Source organism: Nesoenas mayeri (assembly GCF_963082525.1).
Source record: "Nesoenas mayeri genome assembly, chromosome: 9".
In the NCBI taxonomy this organism is placed as follows: Eukaryota; Metazoa; Chordata; class Aves; order Columbiformes; family Columbidae; genus Nesoenas; species Nesoenas mayeri.
Window position 1 is genome coordinate 12,901,072 of NC_137557.1, and position 23,354 is coordinate 12,924,425.

The 23,354-nt window shown below is 46.8% G+C and overlaps 1 protein-coding gene across 8 annotated transcripts in view; it reads left to right on the plus strand.

The window, feature by feature from the left end:
* TNIK (TRAF2 and NCK interacting kinase) overlaps positions 1-23,354 on the plus strand; it is a 157,861-nt gene that overhangs the window by 112,608 nt on the left and 21,899 nt on the right. For 2 of the 8 annotated variants that reach the window (XM_080349962.1, XM_080349963.1), the window contains exons 12-19: positions 55-259; positions 8,889-8,999; positions 9,467-9,553; positions 10,674-10,874; positions 15,741-15,905; positions 17,762-18,001; positions 20,277-20,383; positions 23,066-23,229. In XM_080349962.1, coding sequence (XP_080206088.1) covers positions 55-259; positions 8,889-8,999; positions 9,467-9,553; positions 10,674-10,874; positions 15,741-15,905; positions 17,762-18,001; positions 20,277-20,383; positions 23,066-23,229 — 1,280 coding nt within the window. The remainder of the gene's footprint in view (positions 1-54; positions 260-8,888; positions 9,000-9,466; positions 9,554-10,673; positions 10,875-15,740; positions 15,906-17,761; positions 18,002-20,276; positions 20,384-23,065; positions 23,230-23,354) is intronic. The other 6 variants (XM_080349966.1, XM_080349967.1, XM_080349964.1 and 3 more) reach the window with 3 other exon arrangements.

Below are 23,354 nucleotides of genomic sequence, written 5' to 3' on the forward strand. Positions count from 1 at the left end.
AGGATCTTTTTCCACCAAAATAATCCTATGATCTTCTCTGATGCTTCTCTGCAGCTCCATCCTCAACCTACCTGGGGAGTCAACGCTGAGGCGGGATTTCTTGCGGCTGCAGCTGGCAAACAAGGAGCGTTCGGAAGCGCTGCGGCGGCAGCAGCTGGAGCAGCAGCAGCGGGAGAACGAGGAGCACAAGCGGCAGCTGCTGGCTGAGCGGCAGAAGCGGATCGAGGAACAGAAGGAGCAGAGGCGAAGGCTGGAGGAGGTAACTGGACAGAGCTGAGCGATGGACTGGCAAAGGCTGGTTTTGGGGTAGAACAGCAGAATGTGTTGTAGCAAGTCACAAGTGACTGTTCTCAGCCTGGTTTAAGGAGATCATGTCCTGACCTCTCTAGTTGGTAACCCGAAAATGTTCTGTTACACTGAACAAACTCCCTGCTCATGCTTTCTGCAGACCACCCTCTAGCTACTCTCCTCACCATAGGAAGTGTTGCTGACTCTTGTGAAGGTAATAGAGCTGGTTTGCTATAAATAATCCCTTGAAATACCAAACTGAAAAGGATCCCTGCAACTCCTGAGCGAAGTTAGTGATTGTTGGGGTGACAGCTCTGTTGAGTCAAGGTGGGCAAAACTCTTATTGGTCTAGGCATCCGTCAGGTTCATTATCGCTATTTGCAGCTGTAGACTGTTACAGTTGAGAAGCTGAATAGCTCCATTTGCCCTTTCCCCAAATCCATGTGCCACTTGTGTCCCCTTTAATACCCAATTTCAACTTTCATCCTTCCAGTCCCTGCCAATTAAAATTTCTCTCACAGGGGAGTGGCAGATGCCTGTCTGACTTGTGCGATGATCCATATGTGCCCCAGAGCATAAGATTTCATTACCCTTGTCTTAACATACCAGCTACAAATGCCATCGGTCATAAAATTATCCACCTCATTTAAAATCCAGCTGCAGGATTTGACCGGGTGACTTTGAGTGTCCATGAGTTGCACAACCTGGATGCATTCTCTTTGTGAAGTGCTCGCTTTTGGTTTAACTCTCGGTTCCTGGATTGCAGAAGTTCACCAAAGAATAAGGGGGGGTTACTCCTGTTTTGGGGCGTTTGATGTGGTTTTGCAGAAAGAAACGCCTTGCTTCTCACTGAACTCATCCCAAGTGTCTCATTGAAGGGCTCATACGTTAAGGGTAATTAAATTAGCATTCTGAAGAGGTCACTGATACGTCTGAAAAAAGGACTTGCAGTATATGGGCTATTAGAGCAGCCACCCGCTTAATTTGCATGAGCCAGAGTGTCTCCTACATTTAACCTGACTCTGGGTGTGCTGGGTAGTGCCCCCGGGCCAGGGGTGCAGACAGGAAGGAATTTCAGGCAGCTGATGGTGATGATGATGGCGATGGTATGGCCCCTCTTTGAGGTGGTCCTCTGAGCCCCTCCAGGGCAGAACCCAGCACAAGCAAATCCCGTGCAAAGCGTTTTTTTCAGTCTGGTAAATATGTAGGTCTGTCATGTTGTCAGAGTGCAGAGCATCACGTGTTCAATACATTGTAGGTCAGGCTTTGCTGGTGTCCTGCTCCTTTCCCAAAGCTGGTAAGCTGCTTGGAAAAAGGACGAGGTTTGCATGTAGATGCACCCTGAAATCCCCAGCCCCGATAAATCTGAGGACTGTCATGAGGAAGCCTGACTCTGCGTTTGTCCCAGCCTGCTTGCTGCAAGCAGTACAGGAGCAGAACAACAGCAGAAGAAAAGGAGACACCAGATTAGCTGCAATCCTGTAATGAACACAATGCTTACTGCTGTATTAATAGGTTCTCTTCACATAGAAGAAATTTGTTCTCACTCTTTGCTGCTTCCCAGGCAGGTTTTCAATGGAGGACTAATCCCCTTGCTAAGCTGGCAAGCTCTGCCCTGAGCTATGGAGGTGCTGCCTTGCAGGTCCAGGCTGTGCACAGCCGCCCCTGGGGCTCTGCTGCTCCTGCCATCCTTTCCCCCGTGTCATTAAAAGCTAATGCCACCATAGCAGCATTTAAAATCAATGCCTCTTTCTGGTGGCTCTAACAGCTCCCCTGGGCTTTTCACCCATTGCCTTCTTCCCAGCTGCTCTATGGCTTTTTGGAGCTAAATTGAAAGGGAAAGATCTGCTGGGGCAAAGCCACTCAAGAGGTGTAACCCTGCTCCTGCCATGTTGGAGAAGTGGGGAAAGACAGTGGGACATGCCAAGGGGCATCCTCTGACCACCTTGGTGTTTCGACACGGGTATGATTACTCCTGAGGGCTCAATGGGATGATTTTTTTACAATGAGGGTGATGAAACACTGTCCCAGGTTGCCCAGAGAGGTGGTGGATGCCCCGTACCTGGAGACATCCCAGGCCAGGCTGGACGGGGCTCTGAGCAATCTGATCTGGGTGAGGATGTCCCTGCTCATGGCAGGAGTGTTGGACCAGATGAGCTTTGAATGTCCCTTCCAACACAAACTATTCTGTGATTCTATGAGGGCAAAGCAGACAGCTGTGTGCTGGCAGCTAAGCCAGTCTAGCCAGGTTTAGCCTCACCTGCACCTCCAGCCATGCAGTAATATGAGCTGTCTTCACTGTTGGACACCCTGTGCGTGGTGACCAAGAAACATAGCTGAGTTGTTACAACGAAGATTAAAGCAGAAGTCCTTGGAGACGTGCAGACCTCCTGTTGCAAAGGCGCTGGGTTGTGGCAGGGATGAGGAGGCGACAATCTGCAGCATGGCCAGCTGCGGCTTGGCCATCTGCAAGTGTCCCGTGTATGTGGAAGACAGGGAAAATAGTAGAGGCAGAGATTAGCAAACAGGAAGTTTGTTGTTCCTGCAGGGAGTGGGATAGAGGAGCCGCACAAGCAGCTCTGAGCATCCTCCCCTTGAGTGTTCTGCTCATGGAGGATTCCCAGTCTCTGCCCTGGGGAGCAATTCTGCCTCTGCCTGGGGACACAGGAAGGGGTTTATACCCCCAGGCTGTCCTGCTGTTGCTGGCACAGCTGGCCAGTTGTGGATATCATTTGGTCTTTTTGTTCTTCCCATGTATTTTGGGGGCAGGAAGCATCTGATGGCCAGACAGAGGTACAAAACCTTTTTGCAGCAGCCGGGCTGTTAGGTTTTGACCTCTGTGTTTTCTCACGCTAGCTTTGCACTAACTCCACTTGTGGATTCTTGGCTCTGGATTTATTTTGGTTAATGGGAACAGAGTTTCTTCCATGCTACTTCATGGTCTGACTAAGATGGGGTGTGCCTCTAGTAGACAGCATTGGACCAGCAGATCTCTGGGGGGAGAGACCAGTGGAAGACTCAGATTACTCTATTTTCAAAATAAAGTTGACCTTTAAAATAGAGCATCCTGGACAAATAAACACTTGGAACTGGTGGCTTCTGAGGCTTCTAAGTCAGGCTGTTTAGTACTGCCAGGCATATTACTATGTTTATAGAAAGAGTTCTGACTCATAATAAAACACCAAGAAGGTGGCCAGGCTGAGTGAGGGCATCAGCTGGGCCCCAGTGCAGCACCGAAAGGATTGACTTTGGAGGATGACAAGCTCAAAAAATGCCTGGAATTAATTTGTACTGGAGATGCACAGTAAAAGAAAAAAATAAATAGCTGGAGAAAGGCTGTTAGTGGGATAACTGGTCCATTCCTCTGTCAGAGCAGACCTTCCGTAGCTTTTCTTTTGGTTTTCCAGTCTTGTTTTTAAATACTGCCAGGAATAGAGCTCCCACCATTTCTGTTCCCTCACCCAACAGAGCTTATAATGAAAAAATCCCATTTTTTTTCTGTCATCTCAATCTTCTTCAACCAGGGATTCTGAACCTCTCACAAAGTACCTCTCATTTAAGGCCTTTTGGGGGAAATGCACCATCTCATAATGTTGCTCCACCAATAAAATCAAATGTGTATATAAAAATGTTAAGTGAGAAAGTCTGCTGGTGGTCTCCTGATGCACTTCATGCTGCTCCTGAGACATTCTGCCCTCCTTAGTGTGCCTCCTTTCATCTGTTGGACACTCGGGACCCCTTTTTCAACAGCTGACCCGTTTCCTTCTTTAAGGCTGCATCTTATTCCAGGCACCCAAAGGCACGTAGATTTGCAGCTGCCTTTAATTGCAGTAGAAGTAAAAAATCCCCAAGCTAGCTTTCAACCCGGAACCTTCATGGGAGTAGAGGCACAGCTTTGTTTTTCTTCTTGCAGGAAGATGGTCTCGTAAATTCACCTGATCTAGCTGCAAAGAAACCCGAAATTAAAGAATTAAATATCGATAGATCAAATAGCACGAAGTAAAATATTTCTGTAATGCAGAAGGGTGAATTGCTTGAATATATTTGAATTTTTCCCTGTATAGACGGATATTAGATATATATAGTTCCCTAGTAAACCCTCCATTTGTTGCTGGCACAGAATGAGTCTTACTGCACCAGTTCAACCACCAGAATTCCAGCTGAGCCATAGGAATAACACATCTCCCAGTCAGGAGCATCAGGGATACTGTGAGACAAACTGTGCAGACTCCTTTGCAGCAGTGGGCCGGGTAGGCAGGGAGGGCTTTACAGAACATCATTTTTCTGCCATCTTGTGGATTTTTTTTCCTTTCTAGGTATGAAGCGAAGGTCAGATCTTTACAGGGAACATACAAGGCCAGGCTAAGTATTTTGCTGTTTGTGCGTGAGGTTTCATCCAGTGGAGTTATAGAGCTGCATGTTCAGGGGATAAAAAATTGCTGCAGCTCCATTATATGTTAACCAGCAGAAGACCATCTACTGGAAGCTGTGAAAAAGCAGTGCAAAAAAATGCCAGCAATTAATTATAGATAAGCTAGCTAAAATGATGGTTGTTATTTTCTTCTGCATATGCAGGTGTCATATAGCTTGTAGGAATATTTTCATTAAGAGGACAGCCTCCTTGCAGTAATATGGTTCATGGGGACACTGCAGTGGTCCCAGCAGCAGTCCTGTACCCATTTCCAAGGCGAGCTGCGTTATGGCAGCTCCTGTAATACAGGTATCTGCTAAGCCTGACATGTCTCTGTTTTTTCTTTGGTTATAAAGTATGCATAACTCATAGTTTCTGAACCATGAGCCTTTTCCTGCATGGAGGATCCTTTCGTGGTGATCTCAGCTAAAAGCTCCTGCGATGGTTCAGAGCGTATCAGATTCCTGTTTGCTGTGGTGGGAAGTTCTGACCCAGTTTTTCTCCCAGTGGGAAACACCCCTTCGTGCTCCAGTGCTCAGTTTGTCAGGGAAGATGATGTTCCAGCCACAGTCACTCTTTCCCTGGTGGCTCAGATAAATGAACCTGTCACAGCAACGCAACCACCTAGAATATTTGTTTTCATTTGTCACTTGGAATTTCCCCTTCTTCACTGGCTCACGCTCGTGTTTGGGAACAGCAGACAAGTTTTCCAGGAGCTTCTTCTTGCAAGTGTCGGTGCCTCTTGGAGCTCGCCAGGGTCACAGGGCAGCTCCAGCTCTCCCATCGCTCCTAGTCCTGAATGCGACTGACCCAGCAAAGGAAGTTTGCTCCTTTGAAGTCCTTGTTTCATGCCAGGCCTCCAAGGACCTTCCTACCAGAGGCTTTGCCTTCCTGTGTCTTGCCTCATCAATATTTAAAACCTGTCATTTCTAGTGCAGTGCAAATAAGATCCCACTCTGGCTTACAAGCAGCTACATATAGCTTTACCTGCAGAGTTATATAAATGCACTCCTAATTAATTTACGCTCTTGCCTTGCATGAATAATAGATCTGGGTAGTGTAAATACACACAGTAGTTTCAGGCTTGGAGAAACGTGGGAAGTGTGCATTTGCAGTGGGAGAGGGAGGGCAGAAAACAGGCAGAAAAGGAGGCAAATAAAGAGAAAGCTTTGAATCTCTGCCTTTTTTTTTTTTACATGGACTTTTCACATGCAGTTTTCAGCTGCATCTCACTGAGCTCAGTCCCTACATTAAACAAGTCCCCATCATCCTAATGCTGCTTGTCACCAGTGTGAGCAGCAATGGGGGGGGGAGATGGGTGCAGCGATGGGGGAAAGATGGGTGCAGTGATGGAGGGGAGGTGGGTGCAGTGATGGAGGCTTCACTCACTGCAGTGCCAGGTCCTCACCAGATGTTTGCCAGCTGCTGAAGTGGGTCCATACAGGGAAGGCAGCTGAGCATGCTGGAAGGCTGTGCCGCTGCCAATTCACTGCAGCAATGCTGAGATGGCGGCATGGTCTTTAGCTGAAGGTGCTTGTAATGCGACCGTGACAAATGACTTGCTTATAATGTGACCTGACAAAAACGCTGTGGAGCTGGAGGGAAGCTCTGTATGCCTGGCCTCGATAAATGGATATATTTCATCCCACTCTCAACCTGAGCCCAAGGAGCTTGGCTGCGGCAAGATGCTGAAGTCCTTTAAATATCCCAGAGAGCATCAGGCTTGGCTTTGAAAGAAAACTATGCCTGGGGGGGCTCAGTTCCCAGCTCCAGTGGTTCAATAGGCTTTTTGGTGTGTAAATAAGGCTGAGACTGCTGGGTGCATGTTCTACTGGAAGGATGGTCATGTGCTGCTCCCTCCCTAGGAAAAACACTTTTTTGGAAGGGTCTGGCTTTGTTTGACTGCTGAATTGGAAATAATGACCAACCGGGTGATTTTTTTATTTAAGAAATAGCTGTGGCATTCAGGGCCTTGCCTCCTCCCAGCCAAGCCCAGCCTACACAAGCGTTATATGCTTTATTCAGCAACATTCTATTCTAGTGAAAAAAGAAAAAAAAACAACAAAAAAAGTTAAAAGCCACCCAAAAAACAGTGTGATATACACTGGAATTGGAAGCTCAGGGTAACGTGTATTCAACCTGTTAGTCAAAAGATCCGTGCTCCTGGGTGCATGGCAGCAGTGACCATCACCCACAGCGCTCATCTGAGGAGGTTCAGGAGTGCTGGGGAAGCCAAGAAATCCTGTGTGTCACTCTTACTGCTGTAGAATTACTACGTCCTGCTGGTATATCCTCTTCAGTTTCTAGTATAGTTCAAAAAAAACCTACAAACAACCCTATGTTCACGTTGTGCTTGGCGAGGACAGGTGTACACACAGAGTAACACATGCAGCCCTGGCTTACGTGGGCAGCGTGAGCAACTGTGTCTGGCGTGGGACATGCCGGAGTCTGGAGCCTGGCAGGTTATTTCAAGTTTGATGCAATTTTTTCTTTCCTGGAGGCGAATGGAGCAGCGTGGATAAATATGGCTATAGGTGGCACTAAAGCTGTGCTGCAGCTCGAACGTTAAGCTGGAGCAAATCAGCACAGTCCAGGGTGGCTGTGGATGTCACCTGTGGATGAGGAGGTAGCAGTAAGACAGGCAATGGCTTCTCCTGATATTTAAAATATCTATCTATAGATATATCTATCTTTATAGGCTTCTATCTACAAATATATTTGTAGATATATATCTCTAGACAGATATGGAAAGAGATACAAAATAGAATATAGGATATTGAATTATATATATCACAGTCATCTGTCTGAATAGACCTGTTTCTTACATAGTTATTTATTATAAATATATATATATTGGAGATGGATCTATTGTATTAGATATGTATTATAGAGATAGATCTCTGCATAATATACTATATATCTTATATATGAGAGATATAATATCTCTCTATAGAGATATTAAATCACTATATTATAGAGATAAATATAATAGCTATATAATATCTCTATAGATAGATAGCTATAATAGGGATAGATACCTATATAGAACATATCTATATAGAACATATCTATATAGGTATCTATACATAGATATAGATACCAAATCCATCTGTCCATACTGCAGAGCAGCAGTTTAAAGCAGATGCATCTTTGTCTCCAGATAGCTCAGCCAGCTCCTTGGGCAGAGCTGCCGGAGGCAGCTGCCAGCTCCAGCCCTCCACGTGATTTAGCAAACATGTGGCATTGCCAGCCCCTCCGGTGCCTGGCACTGCAGTCTGCTCAGCTGCTGTGTCGGCAATGGCTGCACCCCCGTTAGCACTGCATGCGTGGTGGAGCTGTGGCAGGCTGCAGAGCCCCAGTAGCCAACATTGGCATTTGAGTGCCCTCTGCTGATGTGCCAGCTGGTCACTGCGGTGCCGAGCAGCCTGCGGCCCCTCTGCGTCCATGGCAGAGCATTGCAGTGATTTACTTTGAGCCCCCACACCCCAGGATGGGAGAGCAGAGAGGTTTGGGTAGTTGGAGGAGTGATGTTGGGTTAAAAGCATGGAGATGTGAGCTGGGGGTGTCACCTGGGTGCCCAGCGGACACAGGATGGCTCACAGCAAGAGTGTCATTACCCCAAAATGCCCTGGATTGCTGTTGGCAAAGATGCTACAGAGACAAGCAGGCAGGGATGCAGCCTGAGACAGGGATGACCTGAGGACAGGAAAGGAGTCCCCCCACCCTGTTCATTTGGTGTTTCAGAAAAGAAAAACCCTTGGATTTTGGGTCTTCTGTGTTACCTTCTGACCTCAGCGAATGTAAGAGGGACACATTCCCCTCTTGGCAGGCAGTAGCTCCCCCAGCAACCCCCCTAATCTTTGCAGGTGGTTTTGGGGCTCAGATACGAGTTCCCCATAAGTGACAGGCTTGTGCATCTCCCAGGGTGAGTTCCTCCTGCCTAGTTAACCCCCTTGTCCGGCACACCAGTGAGTGGGGACGGTGCATTGCCCACATAGAGCAGAAAAGGGATTTGTGTGCATGGTCCAGTGCTGTTTTGGGGGATGCTCTCGGTTCTCCAGGCACCAGAGCACGTGAGGAGCATTGCAGGTTGCTGGGTGAGATGTCTCCCCAAAAACTGTGAGAAAAAGGACTTTGAGCTTCTGTGGAGAGGAGTAGGAGTGCTGACCTGTGCCTCCTGTCCCCACAGCAGCAGAGACGGGAGAAGGAGCTGCGGAAGCAGCAGGAGCGGGAGCAGCGGCGGCACTACGAGGAGCAGATGCGGCGGGAGGAGGAGCGGCGACGCGCTGAGCACGAGCAGGTAACGCGGCAGGAACACGGCACTTGCCTTTGGCATGGATTCCTCTTCCTCTCATCAGAGGTTTTTTCTCATAATTTTTGCCACTTGAGAGCAAATTGCTTAATTGTTATGTCACTTTCCACCGCCATCGTTTATTTCCGTGTGGATCCACTTGCTGGCCTGCAGGTGCGGAGACACTTAATGCAGGCTTTTCCAACCCGCTGGTGCCTGGGATGGGGTTTTGGGATGTTCCCAGTTAATGTTAGCCATTTCCCAGTGGTTTTCACTCTTTACCCTCAGAGGTCCATGAGTGGTGGGTGTCCCGGGCAATTTGGACATGAATAAAGGGTCCCTGGGCTGATTGATCAGTGATGGCTTTCGGGTGGGGTGTGTGCGGGTGCCCACCTCATTCTCCTTCCTCTTGGGAAATACTGTCTCTTTTACCTTCTCTCTCTTTTTCCTTTGATCCTTGCTGCCCACACCTCCAGGAGTACATCAGGCGACAGTTAGAGGAGGAGCAGAGACAGTTAGAGATCCTGCAGCAGCAGTTGTTGCAGGAACAAGCACTACTTCTGGTAAATGGGAGGCCCCGGCCACGCTTTCTGCTTTCTGCCCATGTCGTGTCCGCATGTGCCCTTGTTGCACCCGTGTCCCCCGAGTGCCTCCTGCCATGCCGAGACCTGGGGGACGCTGCTGTCACCACCGGTGCCTCCTGTCCCGCTCGGTGGCCAAGAGCATGCCTCGATTCCCTCGCCGCCGCTTCGGGCCGTGTCCTCCGCCATGCACGGCTCTCATTGCATCCCTTCCGCAGTGTCAGCATGAGCGGAGCAGCCCCTCTTTGTTGCTGTGTAATTTTGAATGCTATTGGCAGCATGTTGGAATGTGGTCACACTGTCACGTGCCTGCACCTAGCAAACCCGGCCTGCCCTGTGAGTTTGCATATTCCAAGCGAAGGCTTTTGTTTTGGTTTCCTTGCAGGAACATTATATATTCCCTCTCCTGCTGTTTGCATTCTAGATATCCTAGTTTTTTACTTAATTTATTGTTGAGTTATCCTTTTTTAATGCTGGTAGCTGTTATTCACACTGCGTTATCTTTTAATCCAGAGGGATTATTCTTTTACCCTCTTGCTAATAATTTTATTTACGGGAAAAGACACAATCCTTTGTCTTTCAAAAAGGCCTTTTCAAAATGATTTAGTCATTAAACCTCATAGAACTGGATTCATAAAGATCATACAGTTGGCTCTGCTGTGTGGCCCTTCCCACGAACAATAAATTGGTCCTGCAAAGGACTTGGCTTTGGCTGGATTTTGGCTGACCTGGTGGTGTTTGGCACCTCATCGGATTGATGCTTTGTTGTTCCCATCCAGAAAAATCTGGGCAACATCCTGGTAACTCCTAAGGGGATGTCTGCGCCCTTGGGGGGTCTCACAGTGCTTCCCTGGGACAGGTCACCTGCTGCGAAGTGCCACCACCAGGGTCACGACTCAGAATTGCTTGGTTCTGTCCTCCCAGCCATATCTCCTCCAGGATGGTTTACAGCTCAGTCCCCAGTGTCTTTCAAATCAATGAACTTTGCCAGAAAGCAGCCTTTCAGATACTTGGGCCCCGTTTTCCACTCATACAGCTACATTTGCTGTTTTCAGCCCTGCGTTCAGCTGGGCAGCCGTGTCACTATGCTTTCTCTGGGCAGGAGTACAAGCGCAAGCAGCTGGAGGAGCAGCGGCAGGCGGAGCGGCTGCAGAGGCAGCTGCAGCAGGAGCGGGACTACCTGGTGTCCCTGCAGCAGCAACAGCAGCAGCAGCGGCAGGACCAGCGGCCGGCAGAGAAGAAACCCCTCTACCATTACAAAGAAGGGATAAATGCCAGCGAGAAACCAGCCTGGGCCAAGGAGGTAGGCGAGAGCGAGGAGAATGATGCATTTGCCTGAGCTAGGCATGCAGTTCAGTCTGAAATACAGGTTGTTTCAAAAAGATGGACCCAATTTCAAAAATACAGTGATTTCAAATTGGGTGCATCTTTTTGAAACACGCTGTACATGTGGCAGATTGTGTTTTGCTGGGTCATCCTCCAGCAGATGCCATTAGCTGTGCTGGAAACACTCCCAGTTCAGTGCAATGTGTGTACGTTTGTGCAAGGACAGAGAGTGGAGGAAGGAGTTTTTTCCATGAGGGCAGGCAAGGAGGAGGATGGATCCCTTCTGGAGGGGTTCAGCCACAGTTGGGGACTTGTGGATGTGCCAGGAGCTCCTGATGCTTATTCCTGGCATGTCCACAAGTTGTCTGGAGGTCAGGAGTGAATGCAGAGTGTGATTGTGCAGTGTTCCTTGCTGAAGAGTCAGTTCCCCATAATCAAACAGGGACCAGACAGCTCTTTCTCCTGTGCTTAGGACTGTACCTCTTGGGATTGCTCTTCTCTCATGATTTGATTTTCAGAAAGGCAAGCCACATTGCCGATTTTCTTTTTCTCTCCAGCAGAAAGAGGCAATTGTTGTAACAATTGTGAGATCTTGAATATTAATTATTGCCTGGCTGAACAGTCTGGAGAATATGAAGACATGCATTGTCTGCAGTGCAGTTTCAGGATCATGTGCAAACACTTTCTCCTTAATCCCTTTGTGGTGGCTCCAGTAAGACTGGTGCCCACTCTTGCTATTAGCTTTTCTAAAGTTCTTTGTGTTTAGTGTGGTTTAATTTTGTAACCATAATCCTGGGCAGAAAGATCTTTTAATAACTCGGCTATTCTTCCTACTGAGCAGGATTGCTGTTCTGCTGCCAAATGTCTGGCACCCTTCAGTCCTGGCAGAGATGTGATGTGCATCCGGCATATAGCTGTCTCCTGGTCTTTCCTCTTGACAACCCTCAGCTGCATCCACAATACCTGCAAGCATAAAATGCTCAAGAAATTCAATCAGCTATCAGTTGCTAAGCAAAGGCCAATAATACAAACAGTTCAGAGATAGATATGAGTGTCAAAAACTCTTTTGGCCTCTTTATACTCCTTTGTGTTTCTCCTTCTTTCCCTTCTAATTCAATCTCCAGAGTATTTTGGTGGTGATGCACCAGACGACCTATTTTCATGGAGTTGCAGCATCATTCTCCAGCCTTTCCAGTGGAAGAAGAGGTTTGGTAGGTGGGTCTGCAGATGAGATGTTCCAGATGTGCTGAGCCACCTTTGACGGCAGAGGCTTCCACCTGCACGGTGCCTCTGCAGTTTTCTGCAGAACTGGGACTCTACTGCCCCTCTGCAGAAGTGCTGAGAGTAGGTAGCAGGCAGGAAAAAGGGAATAAACTCTGGCTTTCATTGCCTGGTTTTAAATAAACCCTCTAGAATGTTGCTAAAGTACCTCTGGCATTGTCTTCAAAGCTATAACAAAGATATTTTAAAAGGAATCTTTATCTAAGGTGAAGGAGAAAAGTGCTGGATTTAGCTTTCCATTTCAAACACAAAGGCCCATTTCTTTTATTCCGTGGGGGAGGTGTCTCTTTTTGATGCCATCACTGGGAGAGTGAGGTTTTGGAAACTGCACAACATGAATAAGAACAGCAGAATGTGGCCTCAGACCCTTTGCTGAAATCACAGGGAATATGAGGTTTCCCATTGTTTGGGAACATCTCTAGCTTCCACCAATTAGGTCTCCAAACTGTTTATTCTTTACTTGCGTCACTCTGTCTGGTTTCAAATGAAATGCTCAAAGCAACAACTGTGTCATCGTTCTGCTCTCGGGAGCAGTAGTTTGATGTGCTGCCTTGACACAATACCCTTGGGAACCTCCCCAAACTACTCTTCCCTCCATTCACTGTTTTATCTACTGCATAGTCCCATTTTTAGCACAATTTAGCTACTTTGCTGCATATAGCAAAGTACCACCCTTGCTGACTGTACAGACAGTCAGACTTGTGCTGATACTTCGTCACCCTACCATGGTTGTTGCATAAGTTTAGCAATTCCCTTACCCAACCCATGCATACTAATTTAACAGAAATATTGAGACTTAACTTTCCTTTGGAAAAAAGGAGAAGACAAGTCTGGTGCTCAGCTAGAGCTTATTGGGATATCCTCTGAGGATCTTGCGTGCTATCGATATTATCCTTGTTTTTATGCTCTTTGGTTTCAAGTCTTCTCTCTCAGGTACTCGGTCATCCCAGCTGAGTTTTCCTTGTACTATGCCCCTCTGTGCTTTTCATGCCTCTACTTTATGCACTTATTTACCCACTTCACTCATGTTCACATGGTGAATCCAAGACCTTGTAAATGTGGGATAAAGCACAGAAGTGAGGCTGTGGCCACTCACACTGTGGTTGTGTCCCAGTGTCCCTTTGTTAAGGGACTGGTGTGTTGGTGAAGACACATCTCAGGGTTGTGCTGCATCTTTCGTAGTTTCACCAGAGCACAGCCAAGGATTTCCTTTTTAATGCCAAAGAAAATAGTCTGATCCGATAGCCCCCACCAACACGCAACATCTCCATCTGCTGTCCCTTCTACTCATCTTCTTGCTAGTGAAGGAGTGTGCACTGGATGTCAAATCAGATGTAGGTTGGGTACTGTCCTAGACCTGCTCTGTTTATCCAGGCACACCTCTGCTTATCATCAAGCTGGGCCTTTTTAGGTGTCACCTTGGGACCCTATGATGATCCAGCCAGGAATGTGGCATTAGCACTCTAAACAGTGGTACTGTAATTAGCAGCTCTCTCCTTTACTGCCTCTCCTGCTATGGACCAGTGTTTGCTAAACCAAGTGAGGAAGATAGCCAGGTCCAACTTCCCAGTGACAGAGAAGCTTGGTCAGCTGCAGGATGGGTTTGTGGAGGTAAGTGCCATACATGACCATGCATAAAGGAGGGGACAGGTTTAATTGGACATTTTCCATGTGGTGGCCAGGCCCTCCAGTGCCGTCCCAGAGGCTTGACTGTGTGTCACGAGTTGTGCTGTTCTCTGCTGCAGCCAATGCACACGTCAGCTCCTCTTTCAGCCCCCATGGCTTTTATCCTTCTCTCACTTTGAAGTGATGTACGAGAACATCAGCAGTCTTCCACTGGGACCTGCACAGAAGCTGCTGAGGATGTGTCTTCTTTCAGGGGAATCTTGAGTTCAATTAGTGATGACTGGAACCAGAGTGGTGATGAATTCCTGCAGGGTTTTGCTCTTTTTTCCTCCACGCAGTTCAGCTGGAGAGTCCTGAGAGCATCCTCCGCTGTGCCGGTACAGCAAAGTGCTGGCAAGGAGATGCTGGCAGTGGGAAAACCAAGTGCCTTTCTCATTGCCAGTGCATAAACATCCCTGTTTCATCCCTCTCCTGCCTTCTCCTCCATGCAAGTTTTGAAGATCTCCATAATCAGCTATGTATTACGGCTCAGCAGCATGCTGGGGAGTGCCTGCAAATGTGGAGGAGTTGGACATAACTGGACCTGGCCTGTGACCCCAGTGGTCATGCTGTTGCTCCCTTGTTCAGGGGGATTTCTCCTTCCCATCCCTGCTCTCCTTCCTTCCTTGCATCTGTTCCTGCAGGCATCACTGAACCAAGCTCTGTCCGGTCTCTGTGAGCTACTGGGCAGCACCTGTAGAAGCTGTGACGACCTCTTGAGACACAGCAGTGGCCCAGGAGGTCCCACATGAGCTAGAAAGGAAAGAGTCCATAACACAGATCTACTGCCTGAATTTTCCTCTGCCTCTCCTGCTCAGTATCTGAAAAAGATTCATTTTTATTAATGTAATGGCTCTTTCGTTTCATCAGTATTTATTTACTTAAATAAGAGCTCCGTTTCTTTCCAAGCAAACCTGTTTTAAAGATTGCCTTTTAACGTGACATTGTACACAGTGGTATCAGGATGTGCTAAGGGTGTTTAACACGTTAATGATATGTAAATGAAAATATATGTCAGATATTAAGAATTCTGCATAGCATATGCTGCATGAATATCAATGCATACAGTCTCATGCAGGGACACCCAGACAGCGTGTATGTCTGGGTTAGCTGAAACCACTGTATTTCCATTAAGAGTAACTGAAAGCATGGGGCTTTGGGTTCATTTATCTCTCAGTCATAGAGGTTTTTCCCCTTCCTTAATGACAAGGTGCCAGACTTACTAAATCTAGATCAAAGCCAGCCATTTTCTGGCTACTATGTTTATTCTTTTATTCAGATCAAACAAAAGCTCTCCTTGTGGTGTTTATAGTAGTGAAGGAAAAGGATCCCCTTGCTCAAAGATACATTTGAGAAGAAGCAAGAGCTTCTCAGGAATGACCTCTCAAAACACCTTTCCAGGGCATGTTGCCTTTTCTTTATTTTTCCATTTCACATTCAGAAATGAATTACATGCATAAATAAAAATAGTCCTTTCCATGTTTTTAAAATGCATTTATTGCACAGTTTGCTCCGTAACTGGGATTCCGTGATCATACAATATATATGATTTACCTACAGAGAAAAGAGCTTCCTCTGTACATTTGTATTCTCTATACATACGCATTCTTCACCCAGAGGGTGCTGGAGCACTGGAACAGGCTCCCCAGGGAGGTGTTACAGCCCCAAGCCTGACAGTGTTCAAGAAGAGACTGGACAATGTCCTCAGACACATGGTGTGAACTGTGGGGTTGGCATATGCAGGGACAGGAGTTGGATTCGATGATCCTTGTGGGTCCCTTCCAACTCAGGACATTCTATGTTTTGTTTTGTTTTTTTCTTTTCATTCCGTCCCTTGGTTTTCAATCAGAAATGGCTTGTTATGGGGTGTTCACCCGCTCTCCTCGTCTCACCGCAGGTGGAGGAACGCTCACGGCTCAATCGCCAGAGCTCGCCGGCCATGCCACATAAGGTGGCCAACAGGATTTCTGACCCCAACCTGCCTCCTCGCTCCGAGTCCTTCAGCATCAGCGGGGTGCAGCCGGCACGGACCCCACCTCTGCTCCGGCCCGTGGACCCGCAGGTAATGGGGCTTCCCCAGCAGGTTCATCCCCCCAGAACCGGGATGCTGGGGGTGCTGGTAAGGTAACAAGAAAAAACAGATTAAAGAGAACTAGTGTCTTGCTCCCTGGTTTCTCAGTCTTAAGTGTATTCATGAGTAAGAGCAGCATCTACATTCATGAGTGGATTTCTCCTGTCACCTCCATGTGTTAGAAGCATCACGCTGGTTTATACCTTCCTTTGAAGCATCACGTACTGGTTACTGCCAGAAACAAGCTGGAGGACCAAGAGGAACCGCTGGTCTGGTCCAGTGCAGCAGTTGCTCTGTTCCTCCTTGGATCTGGTTTATGTTAAGGACTAAAACCACAGCGCCCTGGTAACGAAAGACCCAGGATGCTTTGATGCTGAAGTTCATCAAAAAGAGGTTTTGCTTTCTTTGCTGCTTTAATTCAAGGTTTTATTTTGGTTTTCCATTGAGTCAACATCAGTCACAAACACATCTAGAGAGGGCATAGATCACCATGACTGTCACAGAGGAGGGGCATCTTTATTTTAAGCATTCCTCCCAGCCATGAGGTCTGTAAATACTCTGCCACTGAAAGTTCTGTTAGTGTTGGTGGTGGCTCTGGTTCAGCCCCTGGAATTGCTTCCACAGATCCACACGCTCCAGTGGGAATTTCAGAGGGAAGTACAAAGCCTTTGCTCCAAGTCCAGCTGGGCTTTCTATGGGAAAATCCACCAACTCAGTGCCATCCACATGTGGGATGTGCAACCATAGGTCAGCAGTACAATGCCAGCTTTAAACAAAATGCATCCAGAAAAGCCCATAAACATACAGCTATTTTTTTGCCCAATGTACATGGTCTATATATGTTGGGAAGTGGGTAAAACCCCATTTCACTCTAATCTCTCCGATTGCCCAACTCTTTAGCAGTGACCTTTTTGATGACCTTTATTGTCAACAGCTACAAAAACAATTGTTGGGCAATAAAGTACTAATGAAAAAGCTGCTTGAAACCCAGAGACCCATGTAAATGCATGCATGCATACACATATATACGATACCTGTACATGTGTACAGAGACATGTATGTAGCAATGTCAGATAAAAGTTGCAACCCTGCTGTATCAAAGAGGAGCAGCTTCACAGGGTCCTGGGAAGAAGCTCTAATTTCACAAACTCTAACTTTGTGAATTTCTCAGATTTTCCAAAACGCATGTCAGTATTCCTTTCACTTGTAACCCTTAGATCGATGAGGCTGATCTATGGAATAGGGGCTACCTTGACCTATAGAAACTCATCCCTCAAGATATTATTTTTTTTTTAAGCCATCTGTGCCTCAGAATTCCTGATGAATTTTTTTTTTCTTAATAATTATTTACTATTGTTTCCTTTTTTTTCTTTCCTTCTCATTTTTAACAAGGAAAATCCATGCCAAACCTCATTAGCACAACCTTAGAGGTGCAGGTGTAGGAGCTGGAAATCCAGCTGCCATCACAGCTTGTGCGGGGGTTGTCAGGAGGGCACAGCCGGGTCCTGCCCTGGGCTGCGACCCACAGAACGGGACTGTCGGTACGAGCTGTCCCGCCCTGTGCGCGCAGGAGCGGCAGGACTGACGCTTGACTTCGACTTAGGCGTTACCAGATTTTACGAGGCTGAGCTATGTGAGCATGATTTTTAATAGATCTTGCGTTGAAGCAATAGAAGTCAGAAGTTCCTGAAACCAAGGCAGTGCTGGTCTCAAACTGAGGGGGCTTTTTAATGCATCTGAAGTGCTAATCAATTTTTTTTTAAATCAAATTTTTAAATAGATTTTATATTCCTATTTTTTTTCCCCTCCATTTTGTACTGATAGTTCTGTTTTGACTTGGTGCTTAGATTCCACATCTGGTCACTGTGAAATCCCAAGGAAGCTCCTTGTCTGGGTCTCAGTCACTGCATGAACAGCCTGCAAAGGGACTGGCTGGGTTTCAGGAGGCTCTGACGGTGACCTCTCACCGCACTGAGATGCCAAGGCAGAACTCGGACCCCACCTCAGAAAACCCTCCTCTGCCCCCTCGCATTGAAAAGTTTGACCGAAGTTCTTGGTTACGGCAGGAGGAAGACATTCCACCAAAGGTAACACTATCGCTCCTCACTTCTAGCACGTCAAAGAGGCAAACCCGAAGCTAAATCCCCACGGGATGATACTGTGCTTAGCGTCCTCTGGAAAAACAAATGGGTAGGACTGAGCCCACCCCCGTGGCTCTATGGCTGGCAACTTACCTGCCTAAGGTGCATTTCCCAAGGCAGCTTTTGCACAAGATTCTGGGAGTTGCACTTGGGTACACAAGGGGTGCTGCAAAATAGTGTTGCCCTCCAGCAAAGAAAGTTCTTGAGCCCGGACAGAGGCCAGAATAAATTAATTTCTCCTTTTCCTAGGGTTAAAAAAAAAAACCAAACAACAAAGAACTTCTGTTTAAATAGAATGATAGGAACATAAAATTTGTCATACGCAATAAGTCGGGTCCTTTTTGTCTGGCACTGTGCTTCCAGTTGCAATCAATATTTGATGGAAGACTTGTTAGGGCTCCAGCAGCTTTGTACCTTCATCGAAATTTTGACAGTGTCTGGCAGTACCTTGTTAATTAAGACTCTTCTGGACTGGTATTTCAATCGCATTGTTTATACACCTTCCTTTTGCAAGAATTATAACTTGGCCATTAAAGTTCTCCTTATGATGAATCATTGCTCAGCCTGGGAGGATTTTTACAGAGAAAAAATTATTACAAATCCATTAGTAACAGTGAGGTGGTATTTGTTCCTGATTGAGAGGCAACTTTTCTATGTATTAGCAAAGTAAGTGACTTGCTTTTTAAAGAGCAAAATACCAGCCACCAGGTAAGCTTCCTTGCGCAAGGGATCTCTGGTGGTCTGTCATGAGTGTTAATAAAGTTCCTATTACTGCTGCCACCAAGCGAGAGGAGACATTGGTACTCACCTCAGAGGAAAAGCAAGGCAACAGCTCCTGGACTTGTTCATGTCTTTTGCTCCTCTGTACTGCAGAAGGGTGGCTGCCTGGTTTTAACCTAACTTTGAAAAACCTCTTGCAATTTAAGGTTGGCTTTTACCTTAAGTCCTTTGAGAAGGGCATCTCTTACCTGCAGTGATGTGCTATGCGATGAGACCACAGCACCTGCTTCTTTGATAAAAGGTGTTTTTCAACACTATGGAATATTTTCCCCCTTTGACTGAGGGAACATGAGCTCTGGAAGGGGTCCCCATGTCACCTTTAAGGCCATCGTGTTGGCAGTAATACCCACAAGGAGTCTGACTTCACATTTTATTACCCAGATTGGGTTTGATGTGTTTGTAAGCGGGAAGGAAAGGACTGTTCCGTGAGGACGGGCTGGCTCTCTCTGTGGTCTGGGCTCTTGTTTCTGCCGGTGCTTACAGCTGGATGCTTCAGAGGAACGTAAGAATCTCCCCAGGTCCCAACTGCAGAGTACCCTACCTGAACAGGAGATTGTTTTTTAATGAGACAAGCTGTAGCTAGCAATGGCACAGAATATAAAGCTCACTGGCTCGCTAAATTTTTTTATCTTGCCTAACATAATTGTATGTTTATTCTCAAAAAAAAAAAACCCAACCAAAAACCAAGTAACCCTTTTTTGGCTCATCCTGCTGAGCCTTTGGCCTCTCTATTACCTGGTGCAAGGTATTGCAGGGTGAGTATCATTGTGCTTTTCCACGTCAGTCTGTGCTGCTGGGGTTTGAGACCATGGTGCCTGCGGCTGGGTGGTGATGCCCGAGCTCCCATGGGACACTACAGGGTCCAGGGTTATCTCCCAGAGCACCTGTGAGCTGTGGTTGGCTTTGGGCTCAACAAAGGTCATAGGGTTTTAATGTGAGTGTTAGGTGGGTCAGTCTGTATCTTCCCACTGTCAGTCCTCTTGTTTGTCTATCAGTCAATACCATTTCTCTGCTGGTATGTGTTATATTTGAACTAGAGATGCTGAAAGCTCCACTGTGGCTGCTGGAATGCATTTCAATCTGAATTTTACCTTAAAAATTGCTTTTCTGGGTTTTGTTAGATTTAAATTATGTATATGTGTGTGTGTGCATACATTCATTTTTGAAAAACTAAATGCCCTATTTGATGGTAGCTGGGCTGCTCTGCATGCTGCTGTGGGCTCCTCTGCCTGGAGCATCCCTGGCTGCACCTTTGCAGCTCATTTCTGTCTCACACCCAGGTGGTTCCTTCTAAAAGCAAAGAGCTTCTTGTTTTATAATTGCCATAAATAATTGCTTATCTCTTGGTGGGAAATCAGTTGTGAATCAAGGCCGTGCTGAGAGGTGATCTCTCAGATGTGCTGACATGGTGGTGAGGGTGAATGTCTCTGTTCTTTTCCAGGTGCCTCAGCGAACCACTTCCATATCCCCTGCTCTAGCGAGGAAGAACTCCCCAGGCAATGGCAGCGCCCTGGGGCCCCGACTGGGCTCCCAGCCCATTCGGGCCAGGTACGAACACCGGAGGGTGACAGGCAGGGGTGAACCCAGCACGGTGCTGCTGGCTGTGTTCCTCCTGCATCACCCAGCTGGGGAGCCCCAACACGGGCTGGGGTTTAGCGCTGCTTTTGCTGACAAGAGATTTGCAATGCTGCTCTTGTCACTGGATGAATTAGTTTTGCATTCATTAGTATTCTGTACCAGCAGCAATCCCTGGAGGGTTTGCTCCCTGGGCTGAATCCATTCCTGGGTGTTGCAGGGCTTGGAGGTGGATGCTGCATCTGCTGCTGTGGGGTCAAACAGGAGTTTTCATGCTTCCTTCAGTGGAATTAGGTTCTAGTTCTGCCAGTGTCACCTCTTGCATATAAGGGGATCTGTATAAGCCAGAGGGTAGATCTCAGTGATACATACCATACGTTTCCTACGAATCAGAGCAGCTTTTCAAAGATAATGACTGAGGAATGTGCTGGGGGACAGACACTGGTAGAGCCTGATGAGATCTTCCTTAGATGTAGACCAAGGATTAAATTCCTTGTGGCTTCCTAGGACCAGGGCCTTTAGCTTAGCCAGATGCAGCTTTTCGGCACGGCGATGTGCTGGGTTGTGCTCACAGCACCCCAAGGAAGGATGCTGCACCACAGCAGCCATCCGACCTCTGCTGTGTCAGAGCTGTCCCTGCGCATATTTAAACGAGCAGGCAAGTTGATGGGCTCAGAGCTGGATGGAAAAAACATGGTTTAGTCATACAAGAGCTTGTCTCTGGTTTGTAGAGCATCCTGAGCAGATCTAGATCTCAGAGAGGCAAATCTCAGGGTAAATATGTGTTCCACGTAGCCTTACACGATGGAGCTCCTTGTTTCTTCTGCCTGCCTTGTCGTTTTAGGCTGGGGTCAAAACCAACAAAGGCTGGGATGTTCGTAACCATGTGCTGTCACCAGGTTTTAGCAAACACCTTTGTTTCCAGCCCAGCGCTCTGACAGGGGTAGCAGAAGGAGGAAGGATGGTTTTTGTTGTTGTTCTTTTTTAAAATTAGGGAGAAAAAACAGTCATATCATGGCTTGCTCCTCTCTATTGCTCAAGGCTGAAGCATTCTGAATTCTTGAAATTGTTATTTTAGTTAGCTGTTGCTTGAAGGTCAATTTAAAATGTGGAGGGATGTTGGACTGCATAGTCCTAGTAAGTGATGGTATTGAAAGTAAAAAGGATAATAGGAGCCTGGGATTCCTGGTGGATGTTGCCCAGTGTTTGCTGCAGCCCCCTGGTCCCAATCCTGGGCAGTGCAGGTAAACATCAAAAGTTTTCAAGTACATTTCATGATTTGATTTAGCTTAAGGACGCATCAGCCAAACAACATGAACCGGATACCTTCAGTTTAAATAAAAATTGGAAATTATTAGGGTGCTGCCATGTCTATTAAACTTAAGTATTCAGTGAAATTATTTCATATTTTATTTCTCTCACAGTATTATAACATTTCTCCAGTTTTCATTCTAACTACTTCTCCTACTGGTTCTTGATTCTCCCCATGCATAAATGTAAATATTATCAAAATATGCTATCTTTTATTTGTTACTCTATTGTAACAAATGAGGGGATATTTTCTTGCATACAGAAAGCTACAGTCTTGCTTTCATCATTTTAATACCCACCTGTGTCAATGCAAGATAACACTAAGCAGCGATTTTATATAATATTCATATCAAGCAGTGTCCAAACAATTCTGCCGGTGACCCCATTACAGCAATGGGCCTTTACACAATTTTGACCCTCATGGATTGTCTCTGAGGGACGCACCGTGCACACTCTGCACACCTTGCACTTCACGTGCACGGCCTCCGATTGCAATTGCATTGTGTCTCATGGCAGTATTACTGCATAATTTTTATGTACACAAAGTCCCAATTGGACTTGATATACTTTCCCATACATTTTTGACAGGACTTTAAATAATAAGATCACTTAACAGGAATATTGTATAAAGCCAAATTGTGTAACTCTGCATTGAACATGTCTTCTGATATAATTTCAGTGCCAAACAAGAATTAATTTCCTAAAGGCATCTGATACCCAGAGAGCTATTAGTCTCTCTTTGTGTATCAAGGACGCTTTTTATTCTAGATTTATGTATGTTCACAAGGGTGAGAGAAATCAAGGAAGGAAAGCAGATATCTGATGCAAGTTTGAACTGGAGCCATGAAAACTGGGAAGTGTGATGAAGTGGCAAGAGTAATCGGCAGCCTTGTTGCGAACTTGAGATCCTTTTGTCACTGAAATATTTCTTTCTCTGTCTAATGTTGATTTGCGAATTCCTGCTTTCATGATGCATATTGGTGGTTAATTCAAATAACTCCAGTGTTGCCCATCTACTGTCTGAAAGGGAATTCTGAGCAAAGAATCTTTTATATTTTTGCGAAGTTTGGCCAAATAAGAGTAGAAAGCTGCTCTAGCCGAGTCTTTTTATCACAGTTGTGATCCACCTCCATAAAGATGTTGAGTGCCTGATTCAGCTCCCATGGGTTTCAGTGGGTTTTCAGGCTCAATACCTGCAGGAGAAAAGACCTCAGCTCTGTCTTCTCCTACAGAAGAGGTGTCCTCTCCCCTTCCAGCTGTCGCGCTCAGGGTGGGAAGGCTCTGAAGCCCCGGAGGTGCCTGCAGCACCATCTGAGGGTGCTCCTCTGGTTTGTGCTCCCACAGCAACCCGGACCTGCGGAGGACAGAGCCCATCGTGGAGAGCCCGCTGCAGAGGACCAGCAGCGGCAGCTCCTCCAGCTCCAGCACTCCCAGCTCCCAGCCCAGCTCCCAGGGTGGGTCCCAGCCCGGCTCCCAGGCTGGCTCCAGCGAGCGCAACAGAGTCAGAGGTGAGTGGTTGCTTCGTGACAACATCCCTTAGCACCAGATCTGCTTTCAGAGGCTTGTCTAATTAGCAGGATGGGCGAGAGGTCTGTGATTTCATGTATCTTGTATCATTTATCTCATGATCTCC